Below are 26,799 nucleotides of genomic sequence, written 5' to 3'. Positions count from 1 at the left end.
TGTGGTTTTTTTCAGGTGTGATATTTGAAAATCACACCTTATGGTGTAATGTGAAGGAAAGAGACTGAAATCTAGCAAAAAAGTTGGAAAACTATCATCTGAGAAACCTCATGTTGTTTTATGACCTAACATGGGAACATTTTTGTACAGTGAGCATGTTGCAAGTCACTGCCCTCCAATGTGTGTGTGTGTATGCATATGTATACATACACGCAGACACATGTACATATATGCCTCTCTTGCTTTTGTCACCTTCAAAGTCCCAACCACTGATTAAAGTGTAGCAGTGTGAGAGAGAAAATAAGGTTTCAGTTGCAGGGATGAAGGGAGTAGATTAGACCATTACATTTGGAAGCCTAGTTAGTTCGCCTGTACAGCTGTGTTTTTTTCCAGTAGAGTACAGTGTGGGTCTGCTGGTGTATGGTAACAGTTAAGACCCAGAAACTACATTACAATTCTTTGGAAGAACTCAGTAAATGTTAAGCTACTTGCAGTCATTTTTAAAATTCCACGTCAATGAAGGCCCTAAGTCACAATGACGTGCCTCCCCCAAGAACATCACGCAAGCCCAAGCTTAACTCCAAGAGCGTAGTGGTCTGTAACTGGGGCTCCTGCACTGTCACAGTGCAAACAATGATGCTGCCCCTTCAGTAAGGATGGTTTTCAGCGTAAGCTTAGGTGTGTTGCTGAGTGGAGATCTCATGTCAAGTCTTCCTAGATTTCTGCCTTAGAAGAATTAGTGGGGGAACATGAAATACGCATCCATCTCATAAGCTTCTTCAAAGTTGTCAATTCAGTAGAAAATACTAAGTATATAAATGACTCAGTACTTAGGTGAGAGCATAAACCTCACTGTGCCTTTTTATTGGGGAATTCAGGGGAGGAGGCAAGTAACTTTTTCACATACTAAATGCACTCATTCACGGCGCTCAGTGTCCTGAAGTGCCTCAGCATCCTGGCAGCTATAGGTGACAGTTCCACAATATGTACAAGGTAATAAGGAGAATGCCACTAGTATTACAAAACGTGGCAAAGATACCTAGGAGCTCTACAATCTATCAAACAAGCACGGCAAACAAACGGCATCTAATGGATAATGTATGGTATACAACACACAAGTTGCACAGTTATGTGTCCTTTGCGAAATCAGGATTGCAAACGTAAACTCCAGAATAAGTTTCAAGAGCAGCATTTGGCTTAATGCGTCACCTCTGGCAATATCTGAAGTCCACCACCCCATGAGCACTGCATTTTCTGCTGTTACAAAAACCGATCTCACTGAACCAACTAGAGCTGGCGGGCCCATGTCCTGCAACCCATATGACTGTAGCAGAGGTTAAACAAAAATGCTCCAGCAACATAGTTTGGCTACCACTGTATATTCAGCCTTTACGTTGTCTGTGCTATATAAATGTTGCTCTTACAAAGTAAAGCACACAGTGATATACAAATGGTATCAATGGCTGAAAAGATTACACGATCAAGCCTGAAAGCAAATGGAAGTTAACAAAAGTAGTCTTTTAGGAGAGGTAGCCATATTAGACTCAGCATTCAAAAAAAGGGAGTGCACTCAAAGGGTCAACATACATTACAGTCTCTTGCAGACCCATCATATTTTTGTTTTTCCTAAATTTTTTTTTTCAGAATGTACACACCCAGGCGCACAAGCACACACGCATACTCACGCATATATATACACGATCTATCTTTTTTCCTAATTCCCCTTTGTTGCCATAACTTTGCCATACTGAGAACAAAGGCCAGCTTTCCTTTCATTCTCTCTTAGCTGTCCCACATCTACTACTGTTGCCTTCAGTCTGTTCAGTATCCGTACAGTAGCTAAACAGGTAGAGGAAATTAAAACTGCTTCGAGTTAGTATCCTGTTCCAAAAGATAGCATCCAAACTGTAAGGCATTCCCTCGTTCTGATGTGAGTTACAACTCTCTTGGGTTTCTACTTGATACAAACTGCAGAGTGCTTTTCAGCCTTGTGCTACAAAGGCAGCTTTCACCCAAATAATAAAGACCAAAGCTGGAATTTAAACACCACAAGTTCACACACTTCTACCAGTCCCTTGTTCCTGTGCCCCTTTCCAACAACGCTTATCACTTTAATTTCAAAAGTCATGCACCAATGCTATAAAATAGATACCCAAACTACCAAGAAGTCTCTTGCTCATGACTTTGGGATATTGAATTAGTATAAAAGAGCATTCAGTCATCTTAAATAAATATATTCTATTTCTGAAATCACAGCACATTCAAGGGGTAGTTACTGCCATAAGCAGAGCATTAAGTAATCTCCATAGATGTTTTTAGAATCATAAAATAATTTCGATTGGAAAAGACCTTTAAGATCATAGAGTTTTGATTGATTTGGTCTAATATCTGGAAAATAACCTACTGTGGGGACAAGAATCTGCATCTCAAATGTTCTGCAGAACATTTTTCCCATATTTGTATACAGTACTAGAACAATTAAGAAGACATTACAGTAATTTTCTCCCAGCTGCTTAAATCTGTAGCTTCGGCTACAACAATATATTTTGTATACCTCAAAACTACATATGAAATATCAAAGATCACTAAATAAATAAAAGCCAACGAAAACTGGGACAGTACTGCATTTTACACTTGAGACAAGATTCCCCCCTCCCATGGATAAGTCACAGAGGACGACTACGGTAAATGCTTTTCTTTTTTTTTTTTTTAAAGAAAGATTTATACACAGGTTCAGATCCAGAAAATAATGTGAAATGCATAAATATTGATAGCTTTAGCTAAGTTAAAATGGGTTCAGTAAAGTATGATACAACATATTCAGAATAAACAAAGCAGAAAAGCATCATATTTTGGTTTGCTTGAGATATACATAAGGTGCAACAATTTCTTCTCTAGAGGCATTTGTGGACAATGTGTTAACGGGTAACAGTGTTTGCTGGTATACTGAAGTACACACAATAGCAATAAGATTTTCCAAAATGAAAGCAGCTGAAATTAATAAAAATTAAAACAAAACAAACAAGGAAAAAACCCAACCCCAATACAGTAAGATATTGGTCTGAAATTTTTGTTGTGCTAACAGACTTTGTTACCTGAAAATACTGATACCCCTTCTAGTAGATTCAGGGAAAATTCTAGCTACTGAAATCAAGACATCACTCAGAGAACCAACAAAGGCAAATGCCTAGTGAACTATAAAGCTTTGCAGGATTTCTGCTACTCTCAGTGCCTAATCGCTTAAAAATTAAGCATATCTACAAAAAGGTTTATAAGTATCTGAAAACAGTCATATCCAGTAAACTGACCCAACCCTACCCCCTCTCTAAGGGAAAGTCAAGGAAAAGCAGATCAAGTAAGATATTAATTCATATAGAAAAAAGTAATTTTCTGTTTCTTTTAAAAAAGGTACCATTAATATACAGAAATATCTCCAGGAACAATATTGAAATTTAAATCGAGGAAGGATGGGGTGCTTTGACAAAAATATATCTACTCTAAAGGTTTCTAGAGAAATAAGTTAGTACCATTGTCAACGTGAACGGCCTGCACTGTAACATATTTGGATTTCAGCTAATTATAAAGTGGTCCATAACTCCAACAGCCACCTTGCTGTGACCCAACAGTTTTAAGTCTTTTAAGTTTTTCCTGTCTTGTTAAAATAACTTATAAAACTTTAATAAAATCTTATTAAAAATACTGCCATAGGCTGCAATGGCATTCTAGGGGCTCTTAGTCATATATTCACCTGAATTTTTAAGAAGCCTTTTCACTGACTCATTGGCTCGTAAATTTTGTTGTTCTTTTGCTGTTGTTCCCTTCTTCCAACACATGCATCCTCGATGGTGCTGTTTCAGTGACACTTCCCCAGCTACCTGCCTTTTGTCAGATCTTTAATCCTCTGTTACAACTCGTGTGGTATGTTGTATATTGTTTCCCGACACTGAACCAAAGACTTTCACTTAACTACAACAATGAAAGGCTAAACCTAGCAAGCATTAATAGAGTTACTGTCCATATGGCTATTACATCAAATTAGTTACAAAATAACCCCAAAACACATTATCAATTCAGTCAAGTATAAATAAGAATGCCTGATAGAATGATGTAAACTCGCATCATTTAAAGACTTAATTCAAAGAACTTCAAACTCAAGCTAATACTATCAAAAGTTCAGCCGGTATGACGAAGACTAATAGAAAATTATTGCTGGAGTCCAATTTGGTAAATTGTTGTGCTACAATGCAAAAAGTAGGGAAACATCTTGTGCTATAGAAGAAGTACCCTGTTGAATTTGTAGCTTTAGATCAATTACTAGTGATCGTTTTGCATCTGTTGGTAGGAATCAATGCTTAGTTATACAATAGTGTAAGTCAAGATAGCGAAGATAACAGGCCAAGTGATACACTTGGACTGCTTTTGGGATGTATTTATGAGAGCAAAACACAAAAATTCAACATAAGCAAAGACAGAAACTGGCAGATGGATCTGTTTGGTAGTCTGAATTCAGTCAAACATTACTCTTCGGTTGTAGTTTATCTGTATACAACTTGCCACTTTACCAATGCAAACTGTAATTGGCCCTTTACACAAATTCTGAAGCTGATTTGGACTGTGCATAGTAACTACAACAATGCCAGTGTCTGTAAAATGTAAAAGGTATGTGTATCAGTGTACATGTATATCGAAAAGTCACGGTTTTAGGTTTTTCAGAACGGTGAAATAATACTAAGGTCACTTTTGAAAAACGCATTTGCAGTACTTTTTGTTTACAGGAAAGTTTCACCAAGTCACTCAGATATCTATGCAAAAATAAAGGAACCCTCCAAGGCATGAAAGACAAGTCAATTATCTGCAGTATTTTCTTTTCCATACACCACTCCTTTTTCTAATGCACATCATCCTGGTTATTCAAAGCTAAATTAAAACGAAACAAACCCAAACACAGCCTGTCAGAATTTTTGCCAGTAAACTCTACCACTCTGGTGGCAAATATAAAAGTGCAGAACATCTGGACCACATGGCTGCCCAAACACCGCTAACAATGGTACATCTGTCCAGGCTGCCTTGAGTTCTCTGGAACAGGTTTTAAATTCATTCTACAATATAAACGTAGGCATAACCTATTAATATAAACCATCTTAAAACTTAAATCTTCATGTACAAAAATGACTAAGAATATCTAATAATAACTAGTGCAGTGCGTCAGTGTTTTTGTTGTTGTTGTTTTTTTTTTTTTTTCATTTTCATTTAGAATAACTAGGTATTATACGAAACTAGTTGCCGTACTCTCTGGTTGGTAAAAGAGATGCTGTGTGAGCTAACAGTAAAGGCAGCCTTTTTCACACCAACCACCTATGTACTGTTTAAAAGCCTTCAATAGAAAGCAAGCTCTGGGATCATTCCATTTCTGTTCATTAATAGACTATTAATATCACCCTCCTACATACTGGGTTCCGATTTGACGACCTGGCCCAAGTTGCTAATGTCTGGCTTCCAGTGAATTCTGGGCCACTCAGAGCAATAAGCACTTGCTTGCAGTCTATAGTTTCCATCATATGGACTGACTAGCTTCCCTTGGTAAAGACAAGGCTAGGATATTAGGTAAAGCACAATGTTTTACAATAAAGTGGAGCTTCACTGGTCAGCGCAGGAAATAAGCACTGGAGCCTGAGACATTTCATTTGGCTGTCCGTCATGTGGAAGAGGTGTGGCCCTCTGACTTCTGCAAAAGAAGAAAAGAAAAGCCACCCATCATTATTTGGAGCACTGGACATGCTTTTATCAGACCAGAAAGGATGGAAAGCAGCATGTGATATGGTTTAACATGTGACATTACAGCACTGTAACTCCCTGCTACTACAGGTGCCCACATACTGTTGTTACATGCTCTTTTTAGAGGTATTCCTTCAACAGTAACACAATATCCTGAGGACAACTGGCAACACAATGCAAAGTCAGGCAAAACCAAGACCTGATGGTATTTGACTCCAGAAAACAAAATGCATGGCTGAAGAGTAAGTTAAGAGTGCACAAGTGCTGCTACTCATTTTGTAAGGGAGTGGCTTCAGCCCTCAGAAGCAGAGAGTACAGCTCATGTGTGGAAAAAGAAGGTAAATGCACAGAGGCATGTATCATGTTAATGCGAGTCAACAGCCAGCTATTAAGCAATATGGAAATATACTCATCAGCAGAGCTGCACGTTGGGATTACTCCAAGTTTCATGACTTAACACTTCATCAGCCCAGCACATCTATTTCATTACTACAGCAGTGTTAATTTACAAATGATGCCCTGACACAGGGTATCACAAAAATAAACTGCGCCAGAATTGTGTGCTGGAAACCAACATCAAACACTATAGCAGATGGACTTGGGAGAGCTCCTTTGCAGCTTGCCTTTTAAAATACATACACAAAGCACGTCACTGCCTGTTACCTAATCTCACAAGTCAGGTTCTATTTTTGTCACAGTATGTGTCATTTGCAGCAATAAAAATCTGGGGCCCACTTCTTATTTACACAAGGGCCACTTTAACTCACTCTGGCACAGCTAAGACCCCAGCAGAAACGGAGGTACCAATGTGCCTTGCACAACCGGAGTGCAATGAAGTGGCCTTGGCACAAAATGCAGCTCAGGCTCACAGCACTTAACTGGGGCAGGCACAAGGTAAAAAAAGCTAAACAAAAACCTTCAAAATGGAAACCACGCTGCCATTTCCCGACAAGCTCTAATTACAGGTAAAAAGGAGACTGGCTTCCATGGCCCAAGGCTCTGTGAAATTATTTAATAATTAAATTCAGACACTGAAGAAACACATCGAGCAAACCTCTAATGCTGTTGTTCTCATTTCTGGCTATTTGCAAATAAAGAAGTGAGTTGTAAAAGATAACAAACAGTTGACAGAGTAGAAAATAAAGAAGCATCTAGCCCATCAGATTTAGGTTTTTGTTTTGACTTCCATTTGCCAAGCCTCCAAGAGACATGGCTAAGTTTCTACTGGGAAAGAGTCCTCCCCTGTTGTCATTTCCCCCTGGGCTGATGACAAGCTGGAATTTGCAACGCTTGCTGGACATTTGCCGGTTTGGTGTTTGCAGGCCTCATGGAAGGTGCTGCACTGGTCTAGCTGCATGACGAGATGACAAAAGGTGGGAGTAAGAAAGACAGACACTAACAGAAGGCTATGTAAAACATTAGTTCAACAGGGACAAGAGGAGGACAAGAACTCTTAGAGGACAAAGAGGAAAAAACCACAGCGAAGAGAATCCTGTTGCTCTTGTGCAATTCTGGTCATTGTTAATGGAAATCAATGAAACCACACTGGTGTGAGCGAGAGCAGAGCTTAGCACAGCACTTCCCCAAGTCTCACTTTGTGGCTTCTGACCACAGAAGATGACAGAAACGAGTTCAGACTTTTGCTGTCTTGATAGCAAACACTTGTTTGGCAATGCTGGGAGGAAAGGCCAGGCTGACTCCAGTGTGAAAACACTTCTCACCCAAAACAATGTTGCTTAAGCAAGACAACAGAGTCTGCAGAGAAGAGCTATCAGGCTGGGTTCAGCTGACTTTTTTCTTGTAGGACCCCTGAGCTTCTAAAAAGCCTTTCAATGTTTGATGCGCAGCCTGAACACACAGGACTAGGGTGGCCGATGGGGGCCACGAGATCAACAGTAAACTGAGGTTGTGAATGGTTTCATCAACCGCTGCCTTGTGGAGTTTCTTAGGCAGTGAGCAATCTGTCAAACACCATTTGCAGAGGCTGTGATGGTTTCAAACTGGCCCAGCATTTCCTCACTGACTTTCCGCTGCAGGAAAGCAGGGGGTTTCACCTCTGATAAGCTGCAGCATCAAAGAACAACACTGGATAATTAAGAGCCAAGGAGGAGTTGCTGTCATTGGTTTCCTCCCATCACAGGCCTAGCATGCAGGATCTGACCATGCTGAAGTGATCCAACAGCCCTAAGTAACCTGTGCGTTCTCCACGTTATCTGTGTGGATGGTCTACTCAGTAACTGAGAGGACCAACCCAAACTAATGTGGCTTTCCATCACTCAGAGTTGTTCTGCCCCATGCCATTCTGCAGATGCTTTGCCTCCTACACACCAAAGCACAAGAGTAAAAATAACAAGTGCTTCCTTCAGCCATGTTCAGCATAAAAACTTCAGCTGAAGTTCTATGAAATTCTCTCCACAGTCTTAAGGCCACTGAAAAAGGCAAATCAGCATGCAATAGCTATTTAAATCTGCTATTATCTGACAAATGGCATCTGATAATTAGAAATCCTCAATCATTAGGATCTCAAGGAGCATATGAACCTGTTTATATACAAAAACTGGTAGGTAAGCTTACCAGGGAGGATCATTTTACTGATTACTGAAATAGATTACAATTGTCATTTAGGTGAAGACTTAACACTACTAAGCAATGTATGTTTTACGGGTGTAAAACATAGGTTCATAGAAAGCTGTGGAAGAGGAAACACAGGCCAAATTAAACCGTCTGCAATTCACATGCTTTCTGAACAAGCTGGCAGCCACATACTACTTAGACAACAAGGAGAAAAGAAAACCATACCTGTGCACATTTTCCATGGCTGCTACTTCTGCCAGAGCAGCTAAGCTAAAAAATGCAGACACCGCTGGCATATCTGATGTAATACTATGATTTTCTTCTGTCTCTGCATTTCTGGAGCATTCACTGTTGCAATCTGTTTCTGCACTTGATGTTTTTTGAAGAGTACTTTGCGGCAGCTCTTTTGGCTTCTCCTCTGCAATAAAAGAAAGTTAAGCTTGCAAATCTAGCCCTTAAATTCACAGCGGCCCATCGATATACTGACTGGTCTGCTGTTAACAGAATCTTTACCTTTAGGACTTTGATTTTGCAATTGTAATCTAATTCATGCTGCAACCTCTTCTGACCCAAGCGATTGGCAGAAGCACAGTACTAAGGTTTATGAAGCAGTTTACTGATCTTGCATTCAACTGAGTTTGATCTTTTAGGTCAGGCAAGAGAGCTTTTGTGTCCTGAAAGATTATCTTAACTGCAGAGGACTCCTGCAAGGACTGTGGCATTGACTGTCATATTATGGAATTAATTTTTACATCCTACAACTAGGTGCAGTGTAATTTCTTTGCTGGACTGGAAACAAATTATGAAAGGTAACCATTTTCCATTTCTCTCTATATGAACTCTTAGTTCTTAGAAATATCCAGGGAGAGAAGACAGATTTGGCCATTCAAACAAAAGAAGCTGGCCATTATGGACACACTGATTTCCCAGTTGATTGATAACTATTTTAAGGAATTACCTTTCTAAGCAGGTATGAAACCAAGCTAACTGAAAAATACTTCCCTGATAGGTTTCTTGTACTCCCAAACTTTCTCCAACCATTCAGTTGTAACAAAATTTGAACTCCAATTTCCTTACCCAGTGTCCCTCCTGCTGGTGACACTCGACCATCTGCTGTTCGGACAAGATGTGTGATCTTAGTTTTCCTTGCTTTCCTCTTCTGGCTGCCAACTAAAGGCTCATGCATCATTGCTGGCTCTGGAGTGTTTAGGGCAGATATAGAAATTTTATTCTTCCAGGCAGACTCACTGGAAATTCTGTCTTCTGAGAGTATGGCTGAAAGAGGATAAAAATGCAGTTTTACATGTAGAATAATTCAGCTCCTAGCTATGCTTGTTTATAATTTTGCATCTATCTGCATAAAGCCTTCCCTCACAGGTACTCAGAGCATAATCCATGGCAAGATATGATCCGAATGCTGCAGATATTTGCAGGGAAATAGTAGCATCAGCTCTTCAAGATATCCCGGAAAGTTCAAGTTTCTAGTATTTGCAAAGAAAACTGTGAGACTGGCAGTAGCACTTCAGTGGGAGCAGTGTATCAAACAGTCTGTATAAAACACTCTGCAACAGAAGATGCCAGCAATTAGCTAAGAGACCAAATGTATTTAAGGAACAATAATGGTCCTCATGTAAGCTTATCTTAGCTCACAGACTCACAAGCAGAATTCAGGAATTCCTGACTAACCCCCAGTCTTTCATCTATAGTCACTCTACGTCGTCTCCTCTAAGCAGAGGGAAATACTGTCTTTTACAAAACAACAAACCTTAAAAAACACCCAAAAGACAGCAAATACAAAAGCAGAGCTGGATCACAGTTGAAGAAAAGAATGCTAAAAAAAGAAAGCAAGCACGGGATACCGTGATGGAAATACTGCCTACATAAAGTCAGAGAGTGAGAAAGGAACAGTTTGAATCTTTCTCAACGGTACCAGTGTTGGCATTCTGAAGTAGCCTTCTGCCCTGAAGTAGAACACGATGACAAATTTTCACCTGACTAAACAGTCACTTTAATCTTGTTCATGAAGAAATCGGTCAGACAGCAATCAAAAAATGTATTTAAGCTTCTAAAGTCTGAGATCAGTATGTAGTCGTCAATTGTTTGTAATTTCTGATTTAATAAGCCATACTGCTGATACCATAGGGTATCACTTTGTCCATAAATTCAATCTGTGACATCTTTTTTTTCCTCCTGTGATGAAAGCATTATGAGGCCTACACCATCTGCGATCACCGTAAGCTCGCGTTAGAAAGAAACTACAGGTAGCAAAGGGAATGCCAAAGTTGTTTCTTACAGATGCCCATCTAACCTGTTTTGAAACTGGGAGCACTCATGTGCTTGGGGTGTTTTTTCCCAGTGCACTGCCATCCTGAGTGATTAGGTATTTTTTCCTAATGCCTGCACCTCATCTCCCCTGCTGCATTTCCAACTTGTTTTCTTTACTACCCATCAGGTTATACCCCATCTCCTTCAACAGTTCTTTATATATTTCACAGCTGTTACTGTGTCTATAGTTAGCTCTCTCTTCCCCACAATTTCTTTCAATCTTTCTTCCCATTTTAAAGATATGTTTAAGACCCATTTGTTCATTTTCTGGGTGGTAGGACCAGCAAAAATTACATGCATAAAACTCAAGCCGGAGTGCAAACAACTGCTCTTTCAGAAGGGCTCAGCACTGAACGAGACTGGTTGTGTCATGCAGGAGCACCCAACCCCACAAACCATGCACAATAGCCAAGCAGTCTGCATGGCCTTTGCTCTCTTTCATTTTGGTGTGTATTTACTGTGTATTTATTGTTTGTTTTTTAGATTTAATGAGCTTCCTATTCAAAGATATGGCTAATACAACCTCTATCTTTTTCTAGCTTCTTTAACTTTTAACTGTTAACCGTGCGAGGATGTGGACTGAGTGAAGAGAATAGCTTAACACATTTTATCTTATTAGCTATTGCCCTTTACTCTTTTAAGTGGGACAGGACCTTTTAATGTTTTATGGCATAAGAATACAATCAGATCTAGTACATAGGTGTAAAAACATTTTGAAATGTTCCAAACCTTAATTCATGTTAATATCTTATCTTGTAAAACATTTTTGAACTTGTGCATGCTCTTTATTTTGAAAAAAAAGCACACAGCTTCAATTAGCTTTTCTCAATGTTTAGCTATAGCTGCTAACCTTTCCAGAGCACAGCTAAGCTCTGCTTTTCCATGCAAAAGTTTTTATAAAGAGAGCAAAGAGAAATCTTTTTGTAAAGAGAGCAAGAGAAATCACAAGAAAAGATCTGCCTCATAACAGTCCAATTAAGTAGAAGCACCAATGACTGCAAATGTGACTTTCAAGTAACTCAATTGGGCTAATAGTGAGATGTTCAGATAAGCTTATTGCGCTGACCAAGACCAAAATCTTAGTTGGAACGTATAATTAAATGGGCAGCTTTCTCTCTAGATTTCTTACTTGGGAATTCATAAGCATTGATTATGTATTAATGTGATGGTTTGGTTATAGTCCAATACTATTTGTTAATTCTGATTTGGGCATTTGCTCTAATTAGACAGTACTTTGACAGTGCTGTTTAATTCTAGTTTGACTGAGTTTAAATAGCTTTAATCTTAGTAATACAAGTAACTTTTATTAAATGTAAAAAAAAATATATTAAGACATGACTTCAAACAATAAACAACATACAACAGAAACAAATCTGATCTGGTATGTTTTTTAATTAGATGTGTTGTATATTACAAGCCATGTCAGGTCACTAGAAATTAACTTGATTGGTCAATACAGTAGACAGTTCCCTTTTACATTTATTTTCTTTCTCATATTGTATGCGTCAAAAAGCTCAAAAAATTAAAGATAAGAAAAAACCTTGACAGGTAAAATAAAAAGAGGTGATAGTTATTAAGGATATAAGGAGGAGTATATGATGTTGGCGTGTTTGACTAAGAAATAGCAGAAGGTGGCTGACAAACTCAGGATGCATCAAGTATATTCTCTCTCCATGTTTTAAGGTTTTTCAATCCTTGAAATGAGACTTGAGGAGTCCTCTACTTTTTTTTCTCCTCTAGCTCTAAAGCAAGCTCTTTATCACTTCATCATAACACCGCTGCGCTATCCAGTTTTGAAGAAGGAAGGATTAAAGGTGAACAGTTAATGAGTATTTTTTTGTGTGTGTGTAGGTGGAGGGTGGGTGTTGAAGGGAAGAGCTTCTTTTTTCTTCTCTATCAGTCTTAATGGATACTGGGATAAGAAATCATTTCATTGACTTCTCTACAGTTTATTATTCAAGCAGTCATAAAACCTAACTTGGAGGAAATCACACAAAGGCTTCACTCAAAAGACCCTTTGCACTGAACTCCAGAGGAGAAAGGAGTCCATGCCTCAACAACGGTATAGCTAAGCTAGGTGCTAACAGGGGTCCTCCTGCACCTCCTTCAAGAGGAACAGCACCCCATTGCTTCAACTGACAAAGGTATATCCATACAGATGCACCAAACCAGGACTTGGTTTTGCTGTGCAGAAAGGACAGGGCTAAACAAGTTTGATTCCCTGTATTTTTCTTTAATAAATTTCTTTAATCTATTTTACATCCCTTCTGTTTCCACACAGTCCTGTGTTCAAGAGCTGTCCCATGTAGAGCTCAGCTAATTTTCAGGAGAATGCTGTCTAGAAATGAAATGAGGTTCTGCAGCTACTCTGCAGTCCTGCAAACAGGTATTTACATAGTTAGCTTTCCTCACGCAGTAGCACATGCAGAACTACAGAGCTATTTTTGCAAGCAGGGTTGAGCACATGATATGAAGATGTGGGCCTTTTGGCAGTGACAAAAATGACTTTGAGAGAAAAACATCTAGAGCCCTATGCCAGACGGTTTCCTGAGCTGGATTTGTTAAAAGTTAGCATGGACAGTTTACCCTATCCTGCAGGCAGGCAGCGTACATGTAGCCTTATTTCCCCCAATCTTTGTGAACGAGAAAAATGAAGTCAATTGGACTGACTCAGCACACCACAGAAGAGGACAAGCTTTTCAGACTGAACCCCAGCAAGACACAGACATATTTAAAATAATTTCTTCAGCGATGCCTATCTGTTACAAGAGAGCGCTGCAGAAGTTTAACCACATTTACTGGAGAATGAATGCTCTGTGGGTCTAAGCATGCTAGTATCAAGAAAGAAAGGTGGGCTGTAATGCTTTAGTGGTCTTTATGAAGTTAAAAAGGGGAAGCCTAGCAAGGCAGAGCAAAGCTTCAAGTCACCAGTGCCCGGGGAACCACTTTGCCAAGGAAGTGACGCCAAGCACGCTCTGACCTATACCCTGGTGGAAATTCCAGCTCTTCTGACAACAGGATGCTGCTGCAATACTGCTCATGGGGTCAGGCGGCACACAAAGCTGCAGCAAGGGCTGGGGACTAACAAGCAGAGAGACACCTGCTGACAAAGCAGCAGATGGTCAAGCCAAGTGTATGGAACAGCTGCCTGGATGGGAAGCTCTGCTGCAAGAGACTATGCTGACCCAGCCCTCTTCCAGCCTGGATGGATGCCAAAGGCACAGTGGCACAGAGCTGCTGGCTCCCTCCGGGCTGCAGGCCCCACACAACAGGGCTTTCTCAGCAGAAAAAAAAAAAAAGGTAATTCTGCTGATTTTCTGCATTTTCTGTTCTTTCTCAAACACATGTGCCAAGGCTGTACAGACTGATGTGCGTGTGGGAGAGCTGATGGGGAGGATCAGTAGCAGGCAGTTAGTTCTACCAGCCACAGGAGACAGGGCTCCTTCACACATCAGCTAGTGTTGAGACTGGTGGATATGTTCATCTCCTCTTCACCCCTTCTGGTGCAAAGGCCGGCATGGCATCTGGTTGTTACACAAACCATGCAAGAGCCCTCAGCACAGCTCACTAAATGTACCTGCAATGGTTGTGACTTACCCCTTGTTATTTAAAGTATTGCTTCCCACCAGAAAGCCTTGACAGCGTGGTAGAAAAAAAGCCTCTCAGCTGAGTGGTGTTCAACCTCCCCAAACAGGGATGGGTCCAGCTGTGCTTCTGTCAGCCTTCCTAAGGAAGTGACATATCTCTTAACATATTCAATTGCATTACTGTGTGCTCTCTCCTAGGAAGAGCAGGGGTTGTGGCATGTCCACTGGTATTTTACTGGGCTGTATCTATCTCTATAAACACCTGCAAACTCATAATACAGTGATTTGCACTGGTGATGCTGTGTACGACGTGGTCACATAGCGTCAAAATTCACTCATATACTCAAACCAGAGACAGATCCAGACAACGTGATCCAATCACATCAAAATTTGCCTTCACTGCAGTTACTTTTCTTCATTCAAAACACTGATGCACGCAGGCACACAATTTTCAAGATGACAAAACATGAATCCAGCATGACCTGCTGACAGCAACCCTTCCAAGTGTCTCCTCTCCAGCTATAAGAATATTCAAGCTCCTTCCTCCAGCAAAATTAACTCCATAAAAACCAAAACCACACATTATAGACTTGTGACTCACCCCAAGTATAGACTAACCACAAAAAGGAGCTGAAATTTTCATTTAGTGTTTGATTCACTAAATCCTTATATATTTGAATCAAAATGAAGATGCTGGGATCCCCAGCTTGAATGCTGCAGAATATGGGACGGTGAAGTCAGAGGGCCCCGCTGCCTAGGAACTCATGAAAGGATGAAGTTACATAGGCAGCACATGATGGCGAGGCTGTACACCACCTGCCAAGGCCATATCCACACTGCACTTTGCTGATTACCGCTTTGCTTTCGGTGTCACTACATGGTACACTTAAGAGTAGGCAAGACCCCAGATTTTTTCCCCTTTGTAACTCAGAGAAAATGCAGTGCCCCATCAATATATATATCCAATGTCTTTCCTTTGATGATTTCTACGTGGGCTGTGTAAGACTGGTAAGTTCCTCATGTCTTTGCTTCAGTCTTGGGAGGAACTTGGCAAACTGGCCCTACTCCAGCAAACGCACAGACACATCTTTAATGTTTAGACATGATGACATTATTCACATGCTTAACTTCCAAGGACATGCCTCTGTGTTGTGCTGGAATGAGGCCAGGGTACTCAACACTTGCCAGGCTTGAATCTTTGATCATAGTGCACACTTCACTTTATATCAAAACAGGCTGGTTTCTTTTAATCAAATTGAAGTTTTGACATTTTGTTTAGCCACATTTTATATCTGCAGATTTTAAGATATTTGTATTTTTTACTCTATCATGTATTAAATACTTTCTGTTTCTTTTCCCACAGGAGAATTTAAACACCCATTTTTCCTACTAATCAGTTTACATGGTCTATTAATAATTCAGGGACAAAAATCTGAATGGCTCTCAATAGAAACTATGTTAATGTGTGATGCCTTTTTCACACCAGCATGGAAGCAAGATAGTTACTTCCCATGAGTGACTCCCACAACATGTTTGTTGTACAAATACAACGCAACAGAGCAAGTAATTTCAAAATATTTGCACTGTCAAATGCAGCAGAGCTGGCAGAGCTTATGCAGGAAAATAGTGCATGTGCACCAGAGAGGACACAAAACACAGCATCAGGAAAGGAGAGAAAATAACATGGCCAAGCCTTAGAGAAAGATATTAAGCATAAAGGTAGCTGGGGGAACTGGAGATGGGGACAGTCATTTTACTATCTTAAAAAGAAACAGATATGGATGGGGGGTGAAAAAAAAAAGGAATAAATTCATGGAGCTACCTAAGTAAGAGCAACCAGAGAGGCTCTTCTACACCACAGGGATGATGTGGGAGAGAATTCCACTGTGGAAGGGCTAAGGAACAGCCTGGGCATGATTTGGGCAATATGACTACGAAAGAAAAAAAAAAAAGGGGGGGGGGGGCAGGGAAGCAGAGTAAACTATAACCCTGTACATACTGTACACTTAAAAATGCCCCTCAGAGTTGTGAGTACATACGTATGCAGGACCACAACACTAACAACAAAAAGACCTTGGAGAGCTACCAGCAGGACAGCAGGCAGAGCAAGTCCAGGACATAACTTAAAAAACTGTTGAAGTTATCTTCAATCTGAGGCAAACAGAAAGCTGGTTAAGATTTCTACAGAGGGAGGGTTGGTTTAGGTTAGTACTTCTGACAGATGGTGCAGAAACAAGCTCTTACATCCTGACCAGCTGCAGTCTGCAAAGTTCTAGAAAGCAGGAACTCACAGGGAGAGGAAATAGGGACATGGAAAAATGCTCTGGCAAATGGATAAATAATACGGTCTCTGATATAGAAGGGATGGAGAGAAGAGGAACCAAAGGACTGAAGAGCTATGAGCTGTGGAAGATAGAGTTCAGGGCCAACTGCGGAACTGCCCTTCCTTTGTCAGCTCTGCTGCACAGCATCTGGAGCAGGGAAACTGTAATTAAGGGAGATGCCAGTTAAAAACAAAACAGCATCATACTGGAATAAGGTAATACGATCAACTGGAGCCAGGAGCTAATGGAATCAAAGCAGACAGGGAAATAAGGGAACAAAGCAACCAAAGACTAGAGAGCTGAGTAGCCTCTGTCTAGAAGCATTTCCCCGAGACTGAATTGAGAGAGAAGGCGGCCCAAAACCTTAACTAAGTAATGCACCAGTACCTGTGTCCGGAACATTAAGCTTCTCCTTCCTGTGCTTACATTTGCTGACAATTTTGTGGAATAAGTTCTTTTTCTGAGACTGGAATGAACCTACAGACAACATTAATAATACATACTTTTAATTAGCAGTTTTACAAAAGAGTACAACAGTCACAGTACGTACTATACAACCTCCCCTTCCACTAATACAGGACACCATTTAATGGGGAAGCACAAAACCTGACCTTCCGCCAGAATGGACTCTGGAGGCTTTCAGCAGGCTGTACTTCAACCCATCAGCTCCCAATGCTTAAGCACATACAAAGCATTTTGGAGAATGATAACCTTAGGAAAGTTTAGCCATACAATAAAACAAGGGTTTTTCTTGCTTGTTTGTTTAAAGATATGCTCTCTTTTGGATGTGTACTGGGTTTGACTGGAATGGAGTAAACTTTCCTCATAGGCAGCCTGGATGGTGCTGTGTTTTAGACTGGTGACCAAGAGAGTGTTAGTAACACACCAATGTTTTAGTTACTGCTGAACACTGTTTACAGAGCATCAAGATCTCTCTTTCTTACTCTGCCACCCCAGTGAGCAGGCTGAGGATGCACAAGAGGTTGGGAGGGGACATAGCTGGGACAGCTGACCCACACTGACCAAGAGGTATTTCACACCATATGATGTCATGCTCAGCAATAAAACTGGGGGGAAAGTTTTTTCCATAGTCATTGCTCAGGGACTGGCTGGGCATCAGTTTGTTGGTGGTGAGTGCTGGCTTTTACATCACTTGTTTCTCCCCACCCCCCTTCACTTATTAAACTGTCTTTATCTTGGCCCATGAGGGTTTTTTTTCTTGCTTTTGCCCTTCCAATTCTCTCCCCCATCCCACTGGGGGAGGGTGAGTGAGCAACAGGGCTTACCTACCAGCCAAGGCCAACCCACCACAGGATGCAGGAGTTACCTTTTTTGGTGACCAGAAATGAGTTTATACCAAGTGCAGAAGTAAAAGTTCCCAGGAGAGGAAGGTGAGGTTATGCCCAGCTCATGGTATCATTGAGGTTATGCCCAGCTCATGGTATCATTGCTACTTTGATAGCAGAGTCTTTGCTAGTAGTAGTCAGAAGACATTTTATGTGACATCAGACCACAAACCATGCCACTAGCAGAGGTCATCAAGAAGCCATCCTTTGTCTCATTAATGGAGTAAACAGTGATACAGCAGCAACGTAAGACATAACAGACCAAAGATATAACAGATGCATAATCTCTACACTGCAAAGCCATTTTTAGGGAGTTACTTTTCAGAAACTGCACTTTAAAATCTTATTTCCAAAGATATAGCAGGCAAGCAAGTCTTCAGGCTAGCTGAGAACAGGCCTGCCCAACAGCAATGAGATGCACTGCAGGTGACAAGACGGCTTATAGCCTAACAAAAGGGTGTCCTTCCCATCTGCAGCTGACTTGGAACAGGATTCTACCCACCACAAATACCGGCCTCCTCCACCCCTCCTCATCCTTAAAAGGAACCAGACACACACATTGGATACTGAGGCACAAATGCAACCATGTAGTAACACATGATCAAGGTAAGTCTACATCATGCACCTGCGATTTGCCATCACTGACTCTTCATATGCAGGGAAAGAAGGAGAAAAGTGTGTAGCACATGGAAGAAGGATCTAGTCTTATGAGGGGAAAACCATTCATAGACACTAGGCTGTTTGAATAATATTGAAAATTACTGAGAGAAAGCTAAAATCCAGCCAGAAACAGGCATAGAAACCCTAAGATTTTGTACATGTTGGCTTTGTGGCTCAATGCTGCTTGTTTTTTACAACTGAAGAAATCAAAACTTTGGGAAAAGATTAATAATCTCCCAAAAATCTAGAAGTCAAACAACAAACCAAATAAAGTCCAAGTGAGACACCATCTTAGGCAACATCAGCTTGTATCTGAATAGCTTCACTAGAACTTGTATAGAAAGTATCAGAAAGTTCAATAAAAGAGGCCATATTCACTCAAACTGATTCAAGTGTTGTTCTGCAAATTTTACAATAGGTTCCTGAGTATCAGAGTGGGATAAGCAGTCTAGTGTCAGTGCAAAACAAGGAATGAAAAAGCTCAGGTAGGTTGAGGGAAAGCTTAAGTGAAAAAACTAAGTTTTTCTGAATACTAAGCTCAAACACTTCATCCACATCAACAGAGACAAGTCTTCCCACAACAGTTCCACAAGACGACAGAGGCAGAGGTACGTAACTAGATGATTCTTATGACATTTTTATTATTATTTTTTTAAAGTAGTGAATTAGCGATTTTTGCAGATGCTTGGAATAAGCAACACATTACATAGTATCACAGAAGTCTCCATTTCTACAGCTCATCCTGCACCCTATAGACCATTTCCATCAGTGTCATAGATAGTCAGCCAGTGCCAGCAATTCTAACTTTCAACTCAGAATAACTGAGATGAAAAACTCACAAAAAGATGACAAGCATGGCATGAAGAAGGAAACCTGTGTCTTTCATCTCTTTTCTACCATCCAAGGTACCTTTGTCATAAGTTTGTATCTGCAACGTATAGGATACTCCAAGGCACGCTCCACTTGCATGCAAAATTTAGTTCCCAAATGGAAAATCCAAGGACATTAACTTCAGTGGGGTCAAAAGCTGTTATTCCTGTGAGACAGTGCCCATTGACACTTGAATGTCCTTTGGCCACAAATGCAGTGAAAGAGAAGATGGGCTAACAGCTAAATAGGTCAACATGTCAATAATTGGACCTGAGAATGTAACTTCTGACTCCATGAGAAACTTCACCCACACTCCTTGTCTGAACTAGAGTGAACTAGAGGATACGCTCACTGTCCTCTGTGAAAAGCCAAATTACAATCACTCTCACACTTAGACATACAAATTGTGTAGTAATTACTGAATAGACTATCTGGTGGCTCTTCGAAAATGGCAACATCCCATCCTGTGTTTAGATTAAGGCTGAAGTCAATGAACTGCCAAATACAGGATCTTTGCATAGCATATTCAGATATGAAAACCAGAGCTTTTCTTTTAATAGAAGGTAACTGAATGAAACCAATATGGAGAAGGCAAAATATAGTCTGGACCAGAGAGGACATCTGCATGTAGGAAAGGCTGAACAAGGTGGCATTCCTGAGATCATGTGCTGGTTTTGGCTGGGACAGAGTTAATATCCCTTTTCAGGCTCTCACTAGCAGGTGCCCCAGGGGCACAGTTCAGGCACACTCACCCATGCAGGAGTTTACTCCTCTTTGGGAGGGCTGGCTGGGCTACACCTGTTTCATGGGGACAGCAGGCAAGTACTCCAAGACTTTGAGCAAATGGCACTTGTCAACATTCAATCCAGAGAAAATCCATGACCAAAAAAACTAACCAACCTAAAAGGCTTGCTGTTAGGCAGTGGACCCTGGATGTGATTTCCTATTGAAAGCTTAAAAAACCCCCCAACTGTTAATGTTAGTTTTCTTGCTATTGTTATACACCCATCTGCAAGTGTAGTCCTTTCCTCCTGCTCATCATTCTCTATTGGAAATATTCTACAGGGCTCTTCCTTTCCCTAGCACTTTAGCAGTTGCCACAGGATTTAACCACCTGCTAATCCCTGGCTTGTCCATTGTGCTCACTGAGGGCGGTAGGGACTTCCTCCTGGGACACTCACTACAGCCAACGGCAGCTGCTCAGGGAAGCAGCAGGCAAGAAAATTAACCCACCATACATAACAAGCCATAACTGCATTTCCTCCACATTTCTGGGCATACACCCCCTCTGCTCTCACAAAGTTCCCTATTTTAAAGGGCCTGATCAAATAGAGAACACTTCAACATGATTGTAAGAAAACCAACAAACAGATTTGTCTGTGCATTTCTGCATTTCTCAGGAGGAAGATGCTGTATTTTTAGGTCATGATCTTTGGAACATTACAGGATGTGATCTCCAGGCATCTGAACGCTTTGAACTGAGCCAAAAAGCCCCTGAGCTAAGACCAAGAGGAATGCCACAAAGAAGCACCCATTTTAAGCTGATGCTTTATTTCTAGTCCTAGAGGCCACAGACCAAAAAAAAAAAAAAGTAGAAAATCCCTTTCTCAAATAAAAGCACACTATGCATTCCTCTCCTTGCCTTCCCAAAATGAAAGCTTTAGTGAAGTGCTTAGTGTACAAGTGAGCATTTCTTCACAGCACAAGGCAGAAATAATGACTATGCCTGTTGCTCATTTTTGCATACAAGCAGATTAGTGACTCACTGCAGACTGCTGACTTCTGTGTGGTGGGATGTTTTGGCACATATGCCATTGGGAAGAAGAAAAAAAACCAGAAATCAGTCACAGCTCCAGCAAATGTCGGAGCAGGCCATCTGCACAGATTCAGTATAGCTGCATTTTTCAGCCATTTTGTGACATTACTATTGTATATGCACACTCCCAGTTCAAAATGCTTACGGTAGAATTTGCCAAAGCTTTACGGCTTGTTCAGTCCCGCTCCCGCTGAAGAAAGACCCCCATTAATTTCAGTGGGAGCAGAATCTGGACAATTTGGAAAGCTCTAGGGAACAAACTGCCTCTCATTTACGAAAGTTCCCTTACACATGTGGATTTGAAACAGCTTTCACATTACAGGGTTCTTCAGGTGTTTTTATACGAAAAGAACTGGCTGAAGGGAGGACTGGACATGACAAGCACAATGGGAAGAGTCAGTAAATGACACACTCATTTACTGCTTCGGAGTAGGAAAACGTCCTGACAACCCTGGCTGTTTGGGTTAGGTAGCAGATCAGGCCTCTGGTAGGTATAGGTTAGTGATATTTGACAGAAAATCAATCTGGCACCATTTGCTCAAAAATAAAACATATTAAGGTACACAGCCCTAGTGGGGGGGGGGGGGGGGGGGGGGACAGACGACAACACCCCAAAACCAACAAACAAAAACATTTATCCATTTTTATTCACCTCACATCCTGGGGAGGTTTTACTGTGCAGCACTCCAACCTATTTTCCAAATTTTAAATGTAATTTAGTAGGCACTGATCTGTAGACTGCAAAAAGTAAGTACTTATCTAAGAACTGAGAATGCCTGGGAAGTCTATGATCCTGCACATGCTCATTCAGAAAAAAGCAGGGAATGATTTTAAAGTGTGTTTACTAAACCTACCCCTAGTGATTATTATCCGTTGTTTGGAAATATGCAGAGGCCCCAACCACTAGTAGGCACTATTTGTGCTGGACATCTCTTCTAATTACCTTACAGAGACAACCCCAAGGAAGAGCAAAGCAGCAGAAACAACTCTACACAACACAGTAATGCAGAGCACAGCAGAGCAAAGTTAAGGTCTCAGACATCCCAACACAGTCACACCCGTAAGACTATATTGACCCTTCATGGTTCATGCTCATCACATTGCAAGAATAAGATGTCACTTTTGTTTAATTCTGATGGCATAAAAATCCATGGTAATTCAAAAAACCCAGAGCCATTCCAAACCAAGCTCTATCATTCTGTACAATATGCCATTTTAATTTCCTGCAATACTTGCAGGAGCCTAGTTTGCAGACCTGTATGCTTAACACCTTTGGAGGTCAGTATTCTCTAACCATCTTTGGACTCGTCACAGTTCACAGGCAAGCCAATAGCACAATGAGGCTGAGTGGCCTGTCAGTACACCACAAAATTAAATTGAGGATTCAGCTTAATGAATGTTTGTCTCAGCTGAAACAGTTTCCCTACTAAGCTAGTAAGCTTGCTTGTATGCAATTTGGTTCAGGTCATTTCAAATTGACAACTTGTATCCTAATTTTAAGCATCCTAATGAAATAAAACAAATTAAGAATTGACCCATTGCCATGGAATATTTACTTTTCAGCAATCTTTCTTTTCCAAAAGAAAAATGGTTTGTCAGAAGGTTTTTCAGCTACCTCTTGAGAGCTGAACTTCACTCTCCAGGGAGCTGGAATGACTGACACAAGCTAACAGCTTGCCCAGCTAACCTGAGTGAATTCAACATTCGTTGAAATTAGGAGCAGATATCACTAGCTCTGTCTGGATTTAGTTTGGGGCTGCGGTTAGATGTTCACTACAGAAACAGCAGTGTCACGATCAGATATTCCTGCCCTGGGGCTGCTTGTTGCAACCCCACAGCTCATTTGGTGGAAAAGTTCTCGTGACTGTTTACCATCTGCTTCAGTGCAAAGTCAGCTGGCTTAGTTTAAAGAGCCCTTATTGTCAGCTAGAGGCAAATGCTCCATGGCCTGCTCCGCAGGGCTGTGCCAAAACTACTTATATCAGGCTTGTAACCTGCCTGCAGTTATGTTTCTGACCTTCCCTTGAGACATAGCTGAATATATTCCTAAGCTTTTTAAGTGATGCAAACAAGGATAAAAATTAAAAGCTCTTACTTATGAACCTAGACAAAAGCAGAACACAGTTCTGGGCTACCTGACTTGAGGTAGCATTCTAACGTGCCATTCCCAAACAACATAAGGCCTGCAAATTTTTTAGACATACAGACACTTGCAGGTAAATAGTGTAGCGAGAAATCCAAGGAGCTGCTATTACAACTTCAACTGCCAGATCACGTTAGATGAGGAGATCTTGTTCCCAACAGATGTTGCTTAATTACAGTATGATAATACAGTGGTTAAAGCAATTCAGTCACAGTCACTGAAGAAGTTCTGTCAAATATATACCACAAAAAATGAAAGACATTTGAAGGCAGAACTCACTTGGTATTAGCACAAGTCTAATTTTGCAAAAGTGACTGTTCCACATCTAATTATATAAATACAAAATCAATACCAAAATTGGCATGCACTAGAAAAGAACAGCTGCTCAATCCTGCATACTGTAATGTGATTATTCGTGAAGCATTTAAAAGGCATAGATCTAATCCAGGGTCACCTGGCTCAAATAGCAGTATTAGATCTGAAAAACTGTCAGTTGGTGGAACTACCATAGTAACAGAAAAGGAAACCAGCTTCATATTGTGAACTGTGCATAATGAGGATTCTTTTGAGCATCCTTTTATCTTGCAGGATTACTGGCACATCATTCCTTCATTTTGTGATGCTTCTGTACTGTATGTATGCATCAACATTTCTGCCACAGTCTAAAAGTAGTTTTCCCTACCATATTCTTACTTCTCTACCACCCCTGTGTCACAGGTTGTTTGTATATAAAGCAGCCAAACGTGTCATGAGTTTCTCCCTCCAAGAGCCTCAGCAATGGAGCTGGGTATGGAATTGCTTTTCCTGTCCTCTAACCTTTTTTTATCATGTGAGGACACTTTTGCTACAAATTTATGATAGAGAGTTAAAATCTTGATGAAAAAAAAAATCCAAATGTTTCATTCAGACATGTCTGGTATCTTATGTTTTAATTTATACAGCCTAAAATTACAGTGAAACGCAAACTGGCATAAAACTACATTTTGAAAAATGTCACAATATAACCTCTTGATCCCATTTTGTCCTGGGAAAACTTGTCAAATTCACTTACCTCACAAATATTCACGCTTTTGATAAATTTGTTTGCCATGATGAATATATTTCATGTACAAACTTTAACCAGTTCTGCTCAGCATGAAAATCAGGAAAATTAACCCAGGTGAGAACCAACTAACTTCAGTGCTAGAAAAATGTCTTATTTGACTTCACACTTTTCACATATAACGGTAAAAATAGAAAATATAAATTCCTGAGCTTATCATAGCATTGTTGTTGCTTAAGAATGTATCACACATGGTAATTTACCTTTGTTGGATTTTGGTTGTTCAGATGAGCCGCTTCCAACCTTTCTCTTTTTCCTTGGAACAGCTGAATTTTTCCTGTCAAAGGTAATAGGACTGTATTGAGGGAGGCTGTTGAATTTCTTTTCAAATTCTTCTTCCAACTTTGCTAAGCTAAAGGGGAAACAAAACCAATCAAATTAAATGTAACTCCGTTTCTGGAGGAAAAAATATATTGTTTAGGAGCACGTGTGTGTATATACATACCTATCTACACAGAGAGAGTGGGAAAGAGGTAAGCACACACACGCTGTAAACAAACTAGTATATATTAATCCAACTTTGGGATGAGAATGTACACTCCAGCTTCTGCATTTGTAACTCAGTATAAACTGATTACATTAGTTGCATATATTAAAATTGGGTGGGGAGGGGGAATCAATGTCACGCTGGTGACACATAGCTCTGTTTGCTGCACAGATTTGCACAGGAGATTTGTCTGTTCTGTGAGGGGAATGAAAAAAGACAATAAAACCAATAAATAACAAACCAATAAAGTATCTTCACAAAAAAGTCCCTACACCGGAATGAAAACAACAACTCAAACCAGAAGAAAAACGTCAAACTATTCAATCTTCTGGGGATATTCTAAAACGTGTTGCTTTGGGGTGGGAATTAGCTTTGTATTTGTTCTGAGTGATTATATTTCCTCCCCTCATTTTATTTGTTGCAAGATGAAAAATGCAACTAGCTCATACTTTCAAGAAACTCAACATCCCTCATACAGTCATTCGGGTTGGGCTGAAGTAACTAGATTACCTACAACTCAAGAAATCCACAGACATGGTATTGTTGTTCCTAATAGCCAGATAAAAACAAACCACTCAAACAGGATGGTATGGCATGGCATTTCTGGCTGTAATGACTACATTGTCTTGTATAAGCATTCTGTTCCAGCAAATTTTTGCAGCCAGGCAGGAGCACAGGAAGGAACTGTATTTTAGTAAAAGGCAGTGTGCACAGCTAGACAGATTATAAATAGCATCGTCAATGGCAGGAGAACAATGACATTTTCTACTCCTCTTTAATTCTGTTTGCTATGGAAAACCTGACCTTGACAAAAGTTGGCACGACTGCCAGCCCCTACACACTGTACACTTGGAAGTATCACAAGAAACGGTATTTCCCTCTGCTCTCCGAAGCAGCACTTCAAACAAATTGCATTCTGAAAGCTTTGGTACACAGAACGATACTTACTTCATTCTATCTTTGTAATCATTACTTCTTTTGGTAAGCAATCTTCCATCTTAAAATACAGCCTTGGCTCTTGGCAGACTGCGTGCATGGTGGGGTTTGTTTGTTTGTTTTGGGGTTTTTTTGTGTGTGTGCACACGTTTTGTTTTGTTTTCAAATCACAAAGTTATCTGACATTAGTGGTGCTTGGTACTGCTACCTTTCCCTTCCACGCGGACACTCCCTGACAACCACAAAACAAGCCAATTTTCTGCTCTGACAGCTGTCATGCAATTCCATCCTCTGCCCCAGCTCCTCTCCCACTGCCTGTTGCCACCTGCCTAGTCTCTTGCCCCAAGGGCATACGAGGGGCTGCAGCTCTAGTTAGGAAGGAACCACCCTGAAAGCAGAGGAGCTGCCATCCTGGCTAGTAATTTATAGCTCGTACAACATGGAGGCAGTGGAGAATGCTGCTATCACTATGTCAGTGATTAATTATTAAAAAAAAAAAAAAAAAAATTCACATTGCCATAAATTTTCAGAGCATCTCACAAGCGTGGTTAGACACACACATCTGAGCTGAGGTCTTCATGCTGTACAGCCTAGTGCTGCCAGGAGATACACACAAGCAGAACACTGCTCAGCAAAGCAGTGGGCTGCACATGGACAAAGCACACTTGACACAGGGACCATCGGGGAAGCGTAGGCAACCACTGATGGAGAAGGTGGTAAGAGGACACAGGAAGAAAGACGTAATTCCAAAGGGGGGAAGGCCCTTCCCCCTACACACAAGATGAGGCTGAAAGGTGATGCTGAAGGGAGCAGAAAGAGTTAGAAGGAGCAGGTAGAGGTAAAGCCAGCTCTTC

The 26,799-nt window shown here is 40.7% G+C and overlaps 1 protein-coding gene across 22 annotated transcripts in view; it reads right to left on the bottom strand.

Moving 5' to 3' along the window:
* Positions 1-5,211: 5,211 nt before the first annotated feature.
* BBX (BBX high mobility group box domain containing) overlaps positions 5,212-26,799 on the bottom strand; it is a 146,293-nt gene continuing 124,705 nt past the window's right edge. For 19 of the 22 annotated variants that reach the window (XM_072884485.1, XM_072884495.1, XM_072884580.1 and 16 more), the window contains 5 exons: positions 24,726-24,874; positions 16,973-17,062; positions 9,427-9,624; positions 8,575-8,767; positions 5,212-5,725 (listed from right to left, as the gene is read on the bottom strand). In XM_072884485.1, coding sequence (XP_072740586.1) covers positions 5,638-5,725; positions 8,575-8,767; positions 9,427-9,624; positions 16,973-17,062; positions 24,726-24,874 — 718 coding nt within the window. In that variant the 3' untranslated portion in view covers positions 5,212-5,637. The remainder of the gene's footprint in view (positions 5,726-8,574; positions 8,768-9,426; positions 9,625-16,972; positions 17,063-24,725; positions 24,875-26,799) is intronic. The other 3 variants (XM_072884540.1, XM_072884570.1, XM_072884560.1) reach the window with 3 other exon arrangements.

The sequence above is a fragment of the Ciconia boyciana genome, chromosome 1 (assembly GCF_034638445.1).
Source record: "Ciconia boyciana chromosome 1, ASM3463844v1, whole genome shotgun sequence".
In the NCBI taxonomy this organism is placed as follows: Eukaryota; Metazoa; Chordata; class Aves; order Ciconiiformes; family Ciconiidae; genus Ciconia; species Ciconia boyciana.
The sequence above is the reverse complement of the archived record's forward strand: the minus strand, read 5'-3'. Positions and strand labels throughout refer to the sequence as shown.